Genomic DNA, 18,624 nt, shown 5'->3' on the forward strand with positions numbered 1-18,624 from the left:
GAGCTAGCTGTTAGCTGTGACTCTTCAGCACTAACAAAACCCCCTCCAGTAAGTAAATACCTAAAGCAAAAGACATGTAACACGTTTTATTGACTTTCACTGCTCAATAGGAAGAAAAACATCGACAATAAACAGTTCGTTATTTCATTACTTTAACTAAATGATGATAAACTGACACCTTATGCCTTGGAAATCAAAACTAGCTAAATTGCTACATTGCTTTCATAGACTTAGCTCCTTTTTCTCTTGAAAGTAGCCAATATTTCAATTATATTTAGCTCTCTAACTCTTTAATAGGAAGAGTTTGAAATTGGAGGGAGCGACTGTGCGTTAACACTAGCCAACAGGTCATTATGGGAGCCGAAAGCAGAGGCGACTGCAGATGACAGTAAAACAAAAATAAAGTCTGCCTTTATTTCTTACCATCTTCAACGTAGAGCCTTTAAAATCACAAAATAAAATCTGGATATTTTTCTAGAAAACTCTGGTGCTGAGCCTTAAGTTTAAATTATGACACTTCCCAAATATTCAATTCCTACATATTTATAGGTTTTAACATGAAAAAAGAGAAAAGTTTAAAGCAACTTAAGTTATAATTTAAATAACACATGACTTGTATGTATTGAGAACCACCACTGCAATAAATCAATATTTATGAGGAATTTTATTAAGTGGAGTTACTTATTAAAACTTGTTTTTATTTAGAGCCTTAAGTTTTTGTAAAGGTGTAGCAGAGATTAGATCTGTGACTCTGAACCAAACTCATATCTGAGCAACATTTGAATGTAGTATTTATATTAGAATATGTGTTACGGTCACTGACCTCTAGGGACTCTCTTCATGAGAGAGCTCTCTTCCTTTGTGTTTCAGTTTTACCTGGCTGCCACAGGTGAAATGTGTTGGAGCTCATCAGCCACCCCATAAAGAGCTTCATGCCAGAGATGTCAGATCCCTTTCTCCCTGGGCCTTGATCTGACGTGATCTTGTTTGTGAGCTGACTGTTTGTGGGGACTTAACTGATCTAGCATTTTGTGTTTTGTGAATAATTAAGTGTCTAACTAAAATAGTGTGTTTCTGTTCACAGTGGAAGCTGGTAGGGGTTCTCTGCCATTTTTGTTGTAAACTGTTTTCTCTGGTTTTGTGGTTAGCCAGGGAGTTCAGGTTTTGTATTTTCTTTCAGTTCTCCTTTAAAAAGTGGTTTTATTTTATAGTTAAAAGGGGGTGTTTTGTTTGTTGTTTTGGCCGTGGAGACCCTGAAGCTTAAAGACTCCCTGTGTTTTTTGTCTCCTGTGGTTGAGGTTTTACCTAAACTGTAAAATAAACTTTGTTTTTGCTACTGACTATCAACTGTTTAGATTACTGATTTTGTGTTACACCCAATGCCAGAATTTACCTTATTGGTCTTGGGGACGGGTTGTAACAGCATGCTTTACACCAGGGGTGTTCAATACGTCGATCGCGGAAGGTTTTCAGTCGGGTCATTCTCTGAATTTGGTGCATTTTGTGTCTCACAGGTTTATCTCAAAGATTTTCAAACAATGCAACCCACATTTTTTGAGAAAATCAAGAAATGGAAATATCTATGTTTCTTGGTAATATAACATGCAAATATATTTTAAAAATCATGTTTTGAAAAATTTTATGGGTTGTTGAAGCATAGAGGTCTGCCAAATGAGCAGTCAGTCAAATTTTGTTAATTATTTGTAAAGGCAGTAAAACTTCAGAGGGTTAGTACTTTGGCACTGTCTGATTGGTCTGAAAGGGATCCAGAAATTGTGATGTTATTAGATCGATCTCCAACAATCGTAAAGCTCTGTACAGGAGGGAGGTGAAGGAGCTTGTGATCAGTGTCAAAATAACATGCTCAATGATGTGGCAAAGACGAAAGAGATGCTGATGGACTTTGAAAAGAGATCCTGCTGTGTTTGTGTATTTGTGTTAATTCCTGGTCATAGAGACAGACAGATTTCACTCCCCCCATCTTTCTGACATGCTGAATAACAGACATGGTTGTATGCTACATTAGTGTTACAGGGACACTAAACAATCATAATGTATATGACCTGTTTTAGCATCAAATGTAACAGAAAAAAATGTAAACTTACTAGAAACATAGAGATCTGGTTCTTTATGTAGGTCTGTGCTGCAAAGCTTCTGGTTGCTCACTGTGGTCGGGGTGGAGGGTGTTGCCTGGCTGCCTGGAGCAAAAACGATTATTCCATCAATTAACAAGTTTAACTTCATTTAAAACATATAGAGAATCTGCTATAAGTCTCTGTTAAAACAATAATTCCTCTCAACTGTCTACATGCTCCATGAGGCACTACTGCAAAGTCAGTGACTCAATAAAAATTGTGGGTCTTTTTAAATTAATTTCTCATTCATTAATTACAATCAAAATGGAATGTCTGTGATTCTGACTATTATGCTTCAACTCGACTGTATTGGAATAAATTAGATTAATTTAAATGGACTTTTAATCAGTATGCATGCTATATAACTGGAGATAAGTTGGAGGTGTTTGTCTTGTAAAGTGCCTCTGGTTGACATTTGGTATAGATTAAAAGAAAAGAAAACAGAAAAACTGATCTCAGTTTCAAGTGGGAACACAACCAGTGCATAGCTGTGTTCTTTGCAGATTTAAATAACACTTTTTAAATGATGCCAATTCAGCTCATTGATGAAAATCTTACTCATATTAGTTTCCTTCTGTTGGCCTTGTTGTAAATATGAAAAGAAATTGATGATGGAAAGGAAGAAATGTCTTCTGAGTAAATCATTGACAAAGCATTTTCTGACTCTGTTTGGCAGAAAAAATGAAAACAGAAATACAGGCCTCAATTAACCAGTCTGTGAAAAGTATAGTCAGTGAACAGGAGCCTGGAAGTATGCTCTGCTCTCCTGGGTCTGATTTGCCAAAACAAGTGAGTTATGGAAACTAAAGACATTCCAAGAGAAAGTAAACAAAATGGCTGTTTTGATTTTTTTAATGCTCATGACAAGACAACTATGGAAATCAAAGCTATATAAACTGCTTCTGAATATATTCAAATAATTCCATACAAAAAAATTTAAATAATAAAAACCACTTGAGCTGTCAAAATATCAATCTTTTCTCGTAAAGCCAAACTTTTTCTGACCTGTTTTAACTTTCAATTGTATTTCTCTAAAAAGTGTATTTTTAGAGTACACTTCTCAGAGTGCAGTCTCAAAACTGTATTTGCAACAATTAAGTCCAATGGCATCTTTGTATCCATGACACAAGCTTCACCAGGGACAGATCCTGTACTGACTGTGGTGGTGCAGGGTGGAGCACAGCTCCCATAAGGAGACCTTAGTCCTCAATGCAGCATGCAGTCATAAGTTCAGTTCCAGCCTGATGACCTTTGCTTCATGTCTTCCCTCTCTGTCATTACTCACTCTTCTCAAATAAAGTCTGTCTTTATTTGAAAGCAAGAGTTTTTTGATTCAAAAAACTCTGATGAAAAAGTGATCATTTACTCGTTTCCTTCTTGATTTGAAGTAAACTAAATGATTTGAGAAAGACTGACTTAAATTTGTCATCCTAAACACACTTAATAAATTCAGTTTAAAAAACTGAATAAATTGAGTTAGATGATCATAATATATTGAGTTGGATAGACATAACTTGAGCTACTTAAACTTAATTGAATTATTTGTTACCAATTGAAGCAATTCAATGAAGTTGGTTCAGTTAATTTCTTTTTACAGTGTGTTATTTATTCTTAAATGGTGCTTTTGTACCTTTTAAGAAATATCAAATAATCATTGATAAAAGTTAATGAAAAACTTAATTTAATGTTCTAAAGCTATGAAAAACAGGTTGTAAATTTTGTCTTGCATTTCTGTTAATGATTGTTAAATTGCAAAGTAAAAGGCTGTTTGTTTAATAAGATTTAGGCCTTGAACTTCTTGCCAATTAAGATTCTATAGAAAATCTTCACCTTGCCTGTGATGGCCTGATAACTCTTCATAGTCAGATGGTGTTTCTTGAACACTGACAGTTGAGATGGGCTGAAGCTCTGCCTGTGACCCTAAAGAAAACAAAATAGGCTCAGACAATGTGTATAAATGTTGTTGTTTTTTCTTTATTTTGCCTCCCAAATGTGACAGTGTGGCATCAGTGATGCTTCCTTTGAGACAAAGTTATGATGATCTTACCTGTTATCTGAATGTAGACTAGAGGACTAATTGCATCGACTGTTTTATAATCTGGATGAGTGCTACAGCTGTAATTCCCAGTGTCTGCTATTTTTGCAGATGTGATGTGTAGAATCACAGTCACATTGGGCTGAGAAGAGGTCATGTTGATGAGACACTTCTGAAAGACAAACACCAACAATGATGTGATCACAGACGTGCAGCCTTTCTTTGCAGTGACTTCCAGGGCTTAGCATTTTGCTAAGTTTATTATTCTGCAGTAACTTTAGTGAAATCTACATTTTACAGACTTTTCATACTCTAATCACAACGTTTACAGAAAGCCTATCCCATGACTCCACGTTGAGCTGAAATGTTTTATTATGCATATAATATTCCTAAAGTCCTCAAACAGTGTGGTTCATTAAGCAGTTACGATGAGCTGTTTGTTTACATGTGAATGCATGTCTTAAATTATGGTTAATTTTAAAAGCTGGGTAAAACAGCTGAATAGGATTTCTTTTAAAGAGTAGATATTGTTTTTAAATTTGGATTACATAAACAATTGGACTGGTGGCAGGTTCCAGTTTCAGGCAACAAACCAAAGCATCAGACCATATTAAAAATCTTTAGTGACTAAGTCAAGAAAAGAAAATTTACATGAAGCTCAGGGAAACCAGCAGAGAAACAACTAAAACAGAAAGTAATAAGGAAGAAGTTTAGGGAAGTTTAGCAGAAGATCCAGTAGTCAGTGAAAGAGAAAGAAGAGCTTAAATACTGAGGTATAGGTGGAAATGACAAAGGAACCCTAAGAGCTTGTCACAGCTGGGGAAGGGAGTAGGTAGAAGCAAATTAGGAAATGATGAAAAGCTGGGAAGGGGAGCAGAAAGGAAAGTTCCAGTCAATGGAAATTTGATGGAATTAAAAAAAAGTATCCTAAATGGTGTTTTTGACATTTATGATACTTGGTAAATTTATTAGACAAGATTAGACTCATCTAATTAAATGAATGAACACAGAATATTTATTTATTCATTCATTTACAAGTAGATCTCAATTTTGATTGCAGGTACGTAAAATGTTTATTTTAAAAAAATATATACATTACAGTGTAAGTCCTAGACTTACAAAAAGAGACAAAGAAAGAATTGAAGACTAAATAGACTGGAACAAACACACAACAGAACCACATTTTCTGTTAAATGAAGGTGGATATGGGACATTAGAAGCAGGTGTGACTGATTACTACTGCATGACTCACACAATTGGAGTACAGAAAGAACTGAACAGGTCACTACAGGCCTGACTGAACGAAAAACCAAAGACTAATACTAGAATAAGAATCTAAGCCAATGAACAAAGAACCGAACACGAGAAAGAACTAAGTCAACTCTGAGTTAAGTAAGTACAGAAAACTTGTAGTAAAAAAGTAACATCCTGAAATAATCCATTCAGAATAAATGACAAGCAAAAACAAAAAGACTCATGAAAGAAAATAAAATAGTTCAAATGTATCAAACATTCTACTATACTGGTAACACATAATTCATGCCCTAATTGTTTTGATTTTACATCACAAATTAGTTAATTTTTGTTTTCATTTTACTTTTCAAAGGAATTAAATTGGTACATTTAATTTAATTAATTAATTTAACTGCAATAATAACTAGATCTTTCAACTTTCAGAATCTTATAGTTTTCATGTTTCTAGTTGGGTTTAGAACTTAAACATGTTGGAGGCCATTTTAGATCTGTTTTTCAGCAACTTTGACTTTTTTATTTAAGTTAAATTAGTTAAAGCAGTAAAGTTTTTCACAGTTTTTGTTAATGAGTTAATTCATCGCAACATTTCTGTGAAATCTGAAAAAATATTTTTGACCTACCTTTCTTTCACCTTCTTTCCACATCTGTGCAAAATGCATGGAGGATAAAAATGTAAATTTACAACTCAAGTTGAAATCTACTCCGACTCGATATTTAAAACCATTTCCAGGTGAAATGCTCACATCAGCTCCATGAGCAGCTCCTGTGGAATCAAGCATGCAGCTGCTTAATATCATAACATTTGTATGCAGTACTTCCCATGAGTCTGGATAAGTCTAGCTTTTAATTCCTCTTTTAGGTAGTTTTTTAACTAATGTCTTGTAGATTAGCCTTGTTGTGTAACTGTATGAGTTAAAATCAATTGAATTTAATTTGTTTTTTTAACACACAGTTAACATATGAAAATGTATAATCAAATCAGTCAAATTTCATAGACAGATTCACATTCATTACATACAATGTAATGAATGTGACAATCACAATGCAGTTAAATTTAGTTTATAATCCCAAAGTGTTCAGAAACATTAGGCAAAGTATGTTTATGGTACCTCACGCAAATCTAAAGATCTAAGACCACTGAGGCTCTTCTAAATGAAGAAGAAGAAAATACTAAAACTGAATGGACTTCATAGCATAATATGAAGTCCGTTGAAGTCCATAATGGACTTCAATGTTACAAAATACAAGTAAATCAGCACTTGGCATGTGCATCAAATTAGTATGTACGTTGTTTCATTGATTCAAAATTAATAAAAGTCTCACCATTAGCTGGAATCAAGGAGATCAAACTTATCACCAGCGCCAACATGTTTCTACTTCTCTCTGCATATCAGTTACTTCCCGTTACACGTAGATTAGCGTTTGTCCATCAAATATGGTTTCCTCCTCACCGCTCCGCACCGCCCTGGCGGAAAAATACGCGTGTGATTGTTCAGCACTCTTATCTACACAACTAAGAACACCGTGAAAGTCCAAACAACAACGTTGTCCCACTTTATTCATTTTTTTTGCATGCACTCTTTGCAACTGCTCATATATATATATATATATATATATATATATATAAAAGAGTTTGAAAGCAAAAGCATATAGTAAGAGTTTGATAGAACATGTGAGAGTTTGCAAGTTTTGGCCCATGAGGCCTCTCATAGGATCAGCTCCCGTCTTCTTCCCCAAACTCTGTCTAAGGAAGGGGAGGTAGGGCTTCTCACTTTAGGCGTCCTGGTGAAACTGTCTGCATTTTGATTCTCCCTTTCTCCCTTTTAATGTAACATTGCATTTTGGTCAGTTTTAGTTTAAAAAAAGAACATATTTAAATTGTGTTTTTCCCTTGCTAATGATAATAATATGTATGTAGTGACTTATTCTTTTAAGTAGATTTTCTTGGCTAGAAATAAACAAGCAGTAATAGTTGTTCTGTATGCATACACAACAAACTATGAAGATAATTTGATATGGGTTATGACAACATTTAATTTCCTTTTGGGATAAAATATTTTTGAATTGAAGTGATTTTCTGTCCATAAAAATATATCCGATTGGGAATCATGTGTACTTATCTAAATAATTGTTCCGATAATGAAATTAATTTAATATTTTAAGTTTTACAGTATACAAAAGCACATTATTTTCTTTCGCGGTTATTCTATTTCAAATAAATATACAAGAACAATGAGCCAATACATTAATATAAAAAACTTTCCGAGTAGATCAGTGGATATGGAAAAAAAAAAGTTTCAAACAGTTTGTGCCTACTGTTTTTCTCACACATACAGGTACGCAAAATGTATGTAGATTTTATTCAAGTACATTTACGTTCGGTTTTTCTCTCAGGACCGACATTTTCAACTGTATCTACGCAAACAGCGTTAGGTCATTGGCGCAGCTTTGTAGTTGGTTAGCCAAACATGCACAGTAAAAGAGATGATCAGGGAAACGAGTCGAAGAAAACCATCATAGTTAATGTCAAACAGGAAGTATAAGAACACAGACAGTCAGTTAAGGTATGTAAGACTTGTTTTTAACTCTGGTTAAATGTATAGGCAGGAGTGAGTTCGTTGTGTTTCCGTATGATGAGGTGTAAGGCAGAAAGTCAGCGGTAGCTAGTGAGCTAGCTAGCTAACATGTTAGCATTTGGTAGGTTCTGACAAGCTACGTTTCACTGCTACCTCAGAAGCTATTGAAAGCTTTATGATTGATAATATAGTTATCCAGCTAAACTGTTCGCAGCCATTTTTCATATGGTTCCTGTCTTCCCTTGCGGAACCGCGAGTCATTTTTGCCGCTATATTTTCTCCAGACTGCGACTTTAAATTTGTTTCAATGAACCTCAACATCTTCAGGCCAAGCACAGAAACTGTTGTGGCCTAAAACCCAACTTCCTGTGCTGTTTTCTTTCTGTGTAGCTTGCCGTGCAACAACACAAGAAATACGGGGTTTAATGAATAAACAAGTAGCAAATGTTAAGAGCAGGCCTACAGTAGTAGCCAGGCTGAACCTGAATGTTTAGGTGTTCAGCTAACATTAGCTCATCGCACAAACTTTTCGTCTCCAAGTACAAAATAGTAGTACATGCTGATGCGAAAAGTCTGACTTTGGTGTGCCCGCTGGTTCTCCTATTAAGTCGTGTTATGAAGCGAGTAGGATGTAATGAAGTCCAGTGGAGTTCGGGTGGTAAACCAAGGCCATGTTGATGTTCAGTATTTCCCCTGAACATCAAGAGCTCTGATCACCAATGGAAGGGACTCAGTTCAGCGCCGAGCTGCACGCATACATTAGTTTGCTGTGTACAAGGTATAATCAAACAGTACGCCATTGCTGCTCAGCACGTGTAAGTTTTTTTTTGCCAGTGATTTTCTAGACAAAAGTGAATGTAAGGGTTGAATAAGAGGTGAGAGTGTTTTGGTCTCTGCTGATGAGATTTCTCCTGTGGTGCTCGAACTGTTGAATCTTCTGCTCAGTAATGTGGGTCAGGCTCTGAGCCAGTGGCATGCTGGGAAAAAAATACTTTTGCTTTTGAGGTTTTGTGCTCTCATGTAGGCGTAAGATTAACAGAATGCAGACTACACATAAAACTACCACTGCTTGGCTCAATGTTGACAGCTCAGTGGAGGCCATGATGCAAAACACAGCAAGGCGTTGCACAGTGGGAAGATTCACCACCTTTTTGAGGTGATTTAAAAAATAAAAACTAAATTTAATATCTTGGTCCGTTTTCCTGCTCATCTTTTAAACAGAAATTAGTTAAGCTGTATATTTTTTATATTCTTAATGTCTCTTTCACATAATTTCATATTAGTTTTCTTTTGCAAAAAGATTACACTGATTACCGTACTTTAGGACCTTAGACTGTGTTGAAGATTGTGCAATAAGCATGATGCACAAACATTTGCTGTTTTATTTTTATTTAGAACACATTTATATGAGACCTCCTAATTCGACTATTGTTTGGTTTTTTGTGCCGGGGCACCATGTAGTGGGAGTGAACGTGTCTAACCCTTCCTTACCACTAGCTACAGAACACCATTGATTATCTGTTTTCCTGTGAGTTGCTCAATCTGACAGAGGCTGCTGTGGGAGGGCAGAAACAACAACAGAGCCTGACCTGCTTTGAAGGGTATAATTAAAGGCTTAGATCTAACTTTAGCCAAGCAGCAGTTTTTTTTTGTTTGTTTGTTTTTTTACATTTTATTATGAAATCTGATTTTAGCCTACCTGCTTTTTGTTAACTTTCAAGCAACCTAATTTCCCACCTTATTAAATTCAGCTGATTATGGTTCCCTCATTCACAATGAGTTGAGATTCTCAAGCAAAGAGCTGATACATCTGCACTGTTGAAGCTTTTTTTTATTTTCTTACAAAGTAGTTATTTTCTATGCACAGAATTCCCTAAAAAAATGAACTAGTTGCTGCCTTCGTCCTCAGATTTTTGTTTGATCTATTAATTACCCATACAATACCTGTTGATGATCTGACAAACCGTATATGTTTTTTTTTTTCATTAAGCATTTTGAGAAATTGCATAAACAATAAAGGAGGAAAGCTTGTTATCACTGTGCTGGTGTCACTGCGTGCTACAGGGGTCACGTTATTCTGTTTTTTTTCCTGTTAATGACATCAGCATGGATGCATTGACAGACTCAACTTCTGTCTCAGACATTTCCTCTTCTTCTACAGACTTTTGTTTCTCCTTTGCCCTTTCATTAGGCTGGGTTGATTATACTTTTTCCTTATGAATTTATTTGCAGTTTTTGCTTCACTAAGCTTACAGTAATTAAAGAGTCATTCTCCTCAAAAAGTTGTTCACATGTCAACATAGGTCAAAAACACATCAAAAAAGTATTTACTTTATTTAATCCACAGAGCAGCTTCCTGCTCAACGATCACCATAATATAAAGGACACTAATAGTCACTATAAATGCTTGTTTGTAATTCTACATCTGATCTTTAATATTGATTTTATTATTTTTTTTAAAGTTTGGTCTGCCTGTTCCAATTTTTGCAGATTTAAATTTTAATTAAAATATATATTAATCCCAATGGGAAATGAAATATTTTTACATGTATTATGTTGTTTTTCTGCTATGTACATTTATCTTTCCTTGGACTTATTTTTTTAAATCAAAAAAAGTAACTTTGAGCCTTTTTCACAAAGTCAGTCAGTGAGATAAAGCAAATTCTATCACTGCTTTTCAGGCATCTTTCTAACAGATTCGCAGCCTGATGTTATTCTATGTAGATAAGACACAGAAGATGAGTAAAAGGCTGAATGTGGATAAAAGTGGACACAGTTTAAAGACTGCAGCAGAAACAGGCTGCTTTCATATGTAGTTAGTATAATGTAGACTCTGCACCACAGAGTTTATGTGTTCAGTGAAACAAAGTATTGCTTTAATTCATGCCATGTAGCATAAGTCAGTGCAATTGATTCTGGCACAGAGCATGTATGAACAGTGGCAGCGTTTAAACACAGGCCTCACCTGGGAGTGTTATGTTATTGTTGGGTGTCTTTCAAAACACACAAATAATCAACTTTGTTGTATGGGCTGATCTTTTTAATGAAGTCACAGATCAATCATTGACTACTTGAATATTAAAATCCATGACATTATGAGTGGACATGAGAACTAAATCATCTATTTCTGTATGTTTTTTTCAGGTTTCCCAGTGTACAGCATTTCTGGAGCCGTGAACCAAAACCTTATGTGGTGCTATTGACCAAGTAGCGGTGCTGGTACCGGTACTGAAGTCCTTCTCGGTTCCTGAAACGTATGGCAGGAAGTCAGATAGCAGCTCTAGGTCTTGTCCTAGCTGAAGGTCGGAGGTGAAACCTCTGAACTCCTTTACTGAGTGTTGACATGCTAGACCGACTTGTCTAAGCCTTAGACAAGGGCACCCTTCTCGTTTTATAGAGCATGCCAGCATTTGGCTAGCTTCATATCCTTGCACATCAGTCCTTCAACTTCCTTTAACATCTCTGGCCCCTGCAAGGGGGACAGAAAGTCACTCCTAATTGTTCCTCTTCACCCTGTAATCTTCAAATTTGATGCACTTTCAGTCAAATACGCTTTTTATCCCATTCTTTAACTCCAATCCATTTCTTTTTTCTTTGTTTTTAGTCATCTTGTATCCATACCATTGTCGCACAAGATTCCACATTTTAATTCAATTCACCCTTTAAAGCCAAAGTGTGTGCCTCTGAGTTGGATCACTGAAAGACCTGGAAATCAAGCCGTGAGGCAGTAGTTTTGGTGCTTGTTTTGGTGCATGGAATCAGCCTAATCGTGGAGAGGCCAGGCTACCACAAACTGATGGACTTTGACAAGCGTGGAGTAGGTGGAGGAGGAGGTGGTGGAGGCGGAGGAGGTGGAGGGAAGGGGGAGGCTGAGGATGGGAAGAGGATGTCTGGGAAGGCTGGGGGAAGATCGGGACACAGCGGCCGAGTTGCTGGCTCCGGCTCAGGAGTTCTGATGGTTGGGCCAAATTTCCGGGTTGGAAAGAAGATCGGGTGTGGGAACTTTGGAGAACTACGACTTGGAAAGAACTTGTACACCAATGAATATGTGGCCATCAAACTGGTAAAAATCCTCTTCAGGCTGTGTATATAACAACGTTTTTATATAGTTAAATCCAATACATTACAGTTGTGCATTTGTTGTTTCCTCTTGGCCAGGACTTTTTTTGAAAAAATAGGTTTTTAATCTCAAGGTGTTTTTTTTAATCCTAGTAAAATAAATGTAAAATAAAAAAAATAAAAATATTTACAGAATTGGTCAATAGTCCTCAGATATTAAAGACGTTAAGGTAATTTCCTTACAAATGAGAACCCCAGTGCTGAGTGTTATGTAGTTTAACTATCCCAAGAAGGTGAGAGTTATTTTTCTGTTAGCTGTGAATTACTTGCCACTTTGATGTCCTGATTGATTCGGTAGAGTCAAGATGGCTGCCCTGTCTCCTGTTTCTCACATACCTAAAGAAAAATAAAAAAAACTTCTCGAACTTTTTAAATAAATTCTTAGTCACCTGTCTGACTTGATAAGTTTGACTGGACTCCTTGGAGGGAGTCCACTGTCTTTATTCTGGAAAAGAGACACAAAATCATGAAGCTCCAGTAACCCGACTACATAAAGGTGCACACCCTGAGAAAAAAAACATAGTTGAAACAACTTTTCATTCAGTTTCAGCATCCAGTCTTCAGTTGCAGTATATCAGCATCCTAGCCTTTGTAACGTTATCCCCCTTTCACCAAAATTCTCCAAATCCCACATTATGAGGACATCTCTTGTCCACAGCCAACTTCAGGTGAACCCTTAGATCTTCTGTCAGATTTAGTTCTGACTACGACTAAGCCATAACAATACTTTCATTTTCTTCTGGTGAATCCATTCTTTTCTATTCCTACGCATACTTGAACCTGGTGATGCTGAAAAGAAAATTCTCTTTATCATGAACTTCCAGCAGACAGGTGAAAGTTTTGGACCAAAAGCTGTTCATGATTTCGTCCAACTTGACAAAGTGTCTTGTTCCATCTAAAGTGTTACGGTTAAATGATTCTGTGTTTTTTTCTCTCTCTTTGAGCTGTTTGCATGCACATACATACGCACGTAAAGTTCACAGGGTAATGCCCTCTTTAGGGCATAGCTTATGTAGGAGCAAAAAGGACGGGAATTCTGTTGCCAGGGGCCACTTTGTGTTACAGCACTGGTCTTTCTCTGTTGTTCCTAAATAATGTTATCACTTATTTGGCTTTAATATTTGGCTTTAATAAATTGGACTGATGATCTTAACTCTGTTTTCATAGTGATTCATGACAATCCCTCCCAAAAAAAGAGTCTGTGGCAATAAAAGAGAAAACTAACCTCAGAGCATGTTGCTGCCAGTGCAATATTGCTCTGTGGTTGTGGTGTTTTTTGTTTATGTGCATTTCAGTTTGTGTTCGTTTTTATTGCCAAAAATTAAAAAGAATTTGGTACCAATAAAACAAAATTGTGAAAAGAGCTGAAATCATAATTCAATATGTACAATGCTGAGCTTAGTTGAAGATGGACTGAATCACATCTCTGATTTTCTCACAAAGGTTTGGATTTAACTGGACAGGTTTCAGTGCTGTTCATGAAGATTCATTAAAGATGATTCTGATTCTGATTTGGTCCTTTCACAGGAACCCATCAAGTCCCGAGCACCACAATTGCATCTAGAATATCGCTTCTACAAACAACTGGGAAGTTCAGGTAAGGGATGACAATGCCTTGTAGGTGCATCTGTTTTTAGTTTTTAAGGATGAACATACACCACTCACAAAATGTGGTATATGCTTTTGGGTGAAATTTATGGAAAATGTCAAAAGTTTTCTTTGCAATGATATATTATAAAAGTGTCATCTGTGTTTAAAGTGCAAGGAGTTGAGCCGCTAAAGGGCGTCACGTCTATACCCTCCTGTGACTCTTCCAGTTTCTGTTGTAACCAGCTGATTGCGCTCTAAGCTCAGTGGTCAGTTGGTCTGAGAGCATCCTGTTTGAAACCTCAGTGCCGAGGTACGGTTCATCAGTTGTTGGTGCCATCTTGGCCTCATGATATCAGAATGTGAACATCACGATGAAGAGGACTGTTCAAATACCATTTCTGATTGAAAATGTATTGATGATTGACTGATGAAACTGCTGTTGTGAATTTTGCCATTGAGCTCCTTGTTAGAAGAAGAGCAAGTTGTGCAAGAAGAACTGAAACATTGAACACTTGAACATGTGCATTCAAACGTTTAGAGAAGGTCACCTAAGAAGGTGAACTTAACACCCAAAAATCCAAATTTCCCTAACTTTTGTTGGTGTTTGCATATATTTAAGGTTTGAGCACACATAATATCGAATGTCCCTTATTTAACTGCTGAAGTGGAGTGGACCTGAGTAGGTCTGCATCAAGCATTCTATAAATTCAGGGACAGACTGTTCACATGTTGGCTTATGCTGCGTTCCACAGTGAGATGATGATCAATGTCTCTTGTCAGAACTCTTAATTTTATGGAAACCAGATATATTCAGTTTTAATTCACAACAAATAATCTCTTATTATTTGTAATTATTATTTTAGTTACTTTACTAAAACCAATCATACAAACAGATTCCACATTGGTTACATTTCATTGGTAAACAGTTTCTAAACAAACCCAGCAGAACATGGAGTCATTGACTTGCAGCATTCACTCCTCCTGGACGAACATGCACTGATGGTATACACTCACTTTCATTGTGTGGTTGACTTTGCAGCAATCCCTGAGCAAGCATGTAGCAAAAAAAATTGTAGAAATCTCCTCTTTAACTGGAAGAAACCTCCAGCAGAACCAGAACCAGGCTCAGTGTGAGCGGCTGTCTGCCACAATTGACTGTGGGTTTGAGAAGAGAGCAGACACAGAAAACATGTTATCTTGTTATGTCAAACCGTAAACTCTTCTTGTTAGTCACCAAAGTATTGTTGGCCATCAGAAGGACCCCTAACAAACCTTAACAAGCTTTTGCAAGTCTTTAATTTTGGGAGATCAGCCGATACTTAGATGTTAGATCTGAAGCTGACCACTGATCTTATCTCCCTTGGCAAAAATATAAAAATCAACCACCGTCCTCGTCTGCTCTGCTATGAGAGACTCGCCCACCAGGTCATGTTTGCAGTTAACAGTAGTCACCACACTGTTGCCAACTCAGCAACTTTCTTGCTATGTTTTGCAAAATTAACAACAACAAAAAATGGTATCAGCCAAAATCATAATCGGCAGGTCAGGCTTTTTAAAGATCAGTAATCGGCGATTGGCCAGAAAACTGCAATCTGCCAAGTATAAAAGCAGCGGATGGAACTATTTAAGATTCTAATTATTATGGTATGCAGCCTCAAAACAGTTAGTTTTTCCCACTACTTTTTGGTTTGATACATCTGACCTGATGGAGGTGATGGTGAAGTGAAAATCTTCAGATTTTTCTCATATCTTCTTACTTTTGTAAAATGAAACTTTCAAAGTCATTTAAATTTAAGCCACAATTTCAGATTTCAATATTGTTGTTAATGACTCTTACTTTTTTTAGCCTGGCCATTGCCTTCCTATGCAATTCTGCACGATTCCAATCTCTCTTCACAGCACAGTGTTGGATTTCTCCAATTCACTTGGATTGCCTCTGGAAGGTTTTCTAGCAGGCTAATCATTGAACATAAGAAGCTGTGAATGTTGATGTTGATTTCCTGCACTGTTTTGGAATTGAAGTCCAAAACAGCAGTGGGAGCAACAGAAGTGAAGGAAGTTGTTCAGTCTGTGTTGGTCAGGCTTCCAACTATTGAATTAACCTTGAACTAATAACACGGATGGTTATTAAGTGCACAGGCAATTTCTGGTAAGCTTCATAACGTCGAACTGGCGTATTACATAGGTTATTGAGTGGGTAGAATTGCAAACTTCCACACAGTCCACACTCCAGGACAGAATCGCTTCTCAACAGTCTAGAGCCCAGACTCTCTGGACAAAGTAGTGGCTGGTATTTACCAGGCTAACCTTTTTCAGTCTTCTCGTGAGATTCAGTGTGGTGCACTGAAAGTATTTATTTTATTTTATTTTATTTTTTTTAAAAAGCCATTGATGGTTTTGTTGTCTGTTTTCCTCTGCTGGTCCTTCAGAGGGTGTACCTCAGGTGTTTTACTTTGGACCATGTGGGAAATATAATGCCATGGTTCTGGAGCTGCTTGGACCCAGCCTAGAAGACCTGTTTGACCTCTGCGACAGGACTTTCTCTCTAAAAACTGTACTCATGATAGCCATACAGCTGGTAAGACATTTAGCTCTTTAAGTCTCAGGCCTCAGAAACAGCTCGTATCTGATTGTTGTAAATGGTGCTGATGTCGTCGTCTCCCTCAGATAACCCGAATGGAGTTTGTGCACACCAGAAGCCTCATCTATCGAGACGTGAAGCCTGAGAACTTCCTGGTGGGCCGACCCGGCTCCAAACGGCAACACACCATTCACATCATAGACTTTGGCCTCGCAAAAGAATACATAGACCCTGAGACAAAGAAACATATCCCATACAGAGAACACAAGAGTTTGACTGGAACTGCCAGATACATGAGCATCAATACACATTTGGGGAAAGGTAAGTGTTTCTACGACTGCTTTTGTATGCAGTCATGAGATGTGGTGACCAAAACATGTGCCTTATGTTTTGGCACATGTTTTGCTTATTGATTAATCACTGCAAACTAATTAATCAGTGATGCAAACTAATAACTTTGTCTCAATTCCTGAAAACCAGACTCAAAACGGAGTCTTTTTTTAACATAAGGCAGTAGTTGGCCGTAGAGGAAGTTCTGCAGCAGGAGGCTTACTTACCTTCACCATCCATAGAGCCAATCTAAACAGAACCAGTTTAGAGCCACAAATATAACATGTTTAAAAAGGACAACTAGTGATCTCCTAGGAAATGCATAATCTTAAAAAAAAACAAATAAAAACCCCCCACCATTTTATGGATGGGCTTTTCTCTGGGTTGTGTTTTGTTTGGTTGTTTTGGTGAAAGAAATCTTAAAAAAAGAAAACACAATCAAATAAGAAAAATAGATGGAGGTATTACTGGTATATCAGTTATATGTCACTATAATATAACACTGCCAGTGCAGATCAGTTGAGGACATTCAGTGAATGTATTCCATGTAAAGTTGAAAGCCCTTCATTTGTTATGTATGATTTCAGAAGCACTAGTTCATTCTGTCAGTTTTTTAGTTATTTGGAAGGTTCAAAGAGCCACCTCTTTTTCATTCTTCATAAAAATGAGCAAATTGGCTGTAAATACATGTACATATTGTTTCTTTATTCTCTATTTTATTCCTCTAAAGTTAATTTATTTATACTTGGTGTGTAGGCTGAGAGCACTTGAAAACTGAAGTTTGCTCACACAATCCTGATCAGTTAAGCTGCTTTTGATTCTAATAATGCTAGAATTTTCAGATGTTTGTAAAAACCTTGTCAGTGTTTTATAGAGCAAACTCTAATGTTATTCAGGCTTTGATCTTCAGCTTTACATCCTTGCTCAGGTTTATTTCTCCTGACTTTGTAGAGCAAAGCAGAAGGGATGACCTGGAAGCTTTAGGCCACATGTTCATGTACTTTCTGCGGGGCAGCCTGCCATGGCAAGGACTAAAGGTAAGAAAAAACAATTAGTGCTCATCTTATTTTTAAGTTGAAACATTTGCTATTAATCCATGGCAAGGTTCCTTGTGGAACCTTGCCATGGATTATTTCCACTCCTCTCTGCCTTAGGCCGACACTCTGAAGGAACGCTATCAGAAAATAGGAGACACAAAGCGAGACACACCGATAGAGGTGCTCTGTGAGAATTTCCCAGGTTTGTAATCATAAATAGATGTGCGTTTGTTGCCAAAAACAGTTTTTATTCACTGCACACTGTGATAAAGTATCAGATTCCGCTGGCTGACTGTGTATGTGCGTGAATTTCCATTGTGTGAAAACAACAGAAGAGATGGCCACATACCTGCGATATGTGCGGCGGCTGGACTTTTTCGAGAAGCCAGACTACGACTATCTGAGGAAACTCTTCACAGACCTCTTCGACAGGAACGGATACATCTTCGATTATCAGTATGACTGGACCGGAAAGCCACTGGTTAGTGATAAGTGTGTGTTCTGTGCTCTTTTCATGCAGTAGGTTACTCTGATGAGATCTTCTTGCAGGTTTTCTGTTCAATCATTGCTGAGTTCAGCACAGCGTGGAGGCTGTGTTGTGGTCGTCTGATTGGGTTCAGGTAGACAGAGATTCAAATCATTCAGCAGCAAGCACTGGCACTGTGAGCCACTGTGGACGTGTCAGAAGGTTCAGCATAGTTCAGGGTGAGAGACGTGATTTTTCAAATCTGTCTCCAACTCAGAAATCTTTTCATAAAGGGCTGGGTGATGCATCAAATTATTGATTAATCAAATATTTGGTGTTATTTGTGGAATATCAGGATTGTTTTCACCAATGCCTTCCTTGGGTTTCCATAGTTCAAAGTGAACACTTTGTAAAAACAAAGTGTGTTTTGCAGCTTCTGGACTTTGAATTTAGGTCAACTCTATGATGAAGTATTAGGGCAAAGTTAAGATTTTTTAATTA

At 37.1% G+C, this 18,624-nt stretch overlaps 1 protein-coding gene across 4 annotated transcripts in view; it reads left to right on the forward strand.

Annotated features, from left to right (window-relative positions):
* The first annotated feature begins 7,848 nt into the window (after positions 1–7,848).
* The window catches only part of LOC103156352 (casein kinase I), a 29,413-nt gene continuing 18,637 nt past the window's right edge, over positions 7,849–18,624 (forward strand). Inside the window, exons 1-9 of one of the 4 annotated variants that reach the window (XM_016664272.1) lie at positions 7,849–7,988; positions 11,145–11,309; positions 11,605–12,063; positions 13,647–13,716; positions 16,139–16,287; positions 16,377–16,611; positions 17,572–17,657; positions 17,775–17,859; positions 17,990–18,138. In XM_016664272.1, the coding sequence (XP_016519758.1) occupies positions 11,797–12,063; positions 13,647–13,716; positions 16,139–16,287; positions 16,377–16,611; positions 17,572–17,657; positions 17,775–17,859; positions 17,990–18,138 (1,041 nt within the window). In that variant the 5' untranslated portion in view covers positions 7,849–7,988; positions 11,145–11,309; positions 11,605–11,796. Of the gene's footprint in view, positions 7,989–11,144; positions 12,064–13,646; positions 13,717–16,138; positions 16,288–16,376; positions 16,612–17,571; positions 17,658–17,774; positions 17,860–17,989; positions 18,139–18,624 lie in introns of all 4 variants that reach the window. The other 3 variants (XM_016664273.1, XM_016664271.1, XM_007578357.2) reach the window with 3 other exon arrangements.

Source organism: Poecilia formosa, unplaced genomic scaffold (genome assembly GCF_000485575.1).
Source record: "Poecilia formosa unplaced genomic scaffold, Poecilia_formosa-5.1.2 Scaffold475, whole genome shotgun sequence".
Lineage (NCBI taxonomy): Eukaryota > Metazoa > Chordata > Actinopteri > Cyprinodontiformes > Poeciliidae > Poecilia > Poecilia formosa.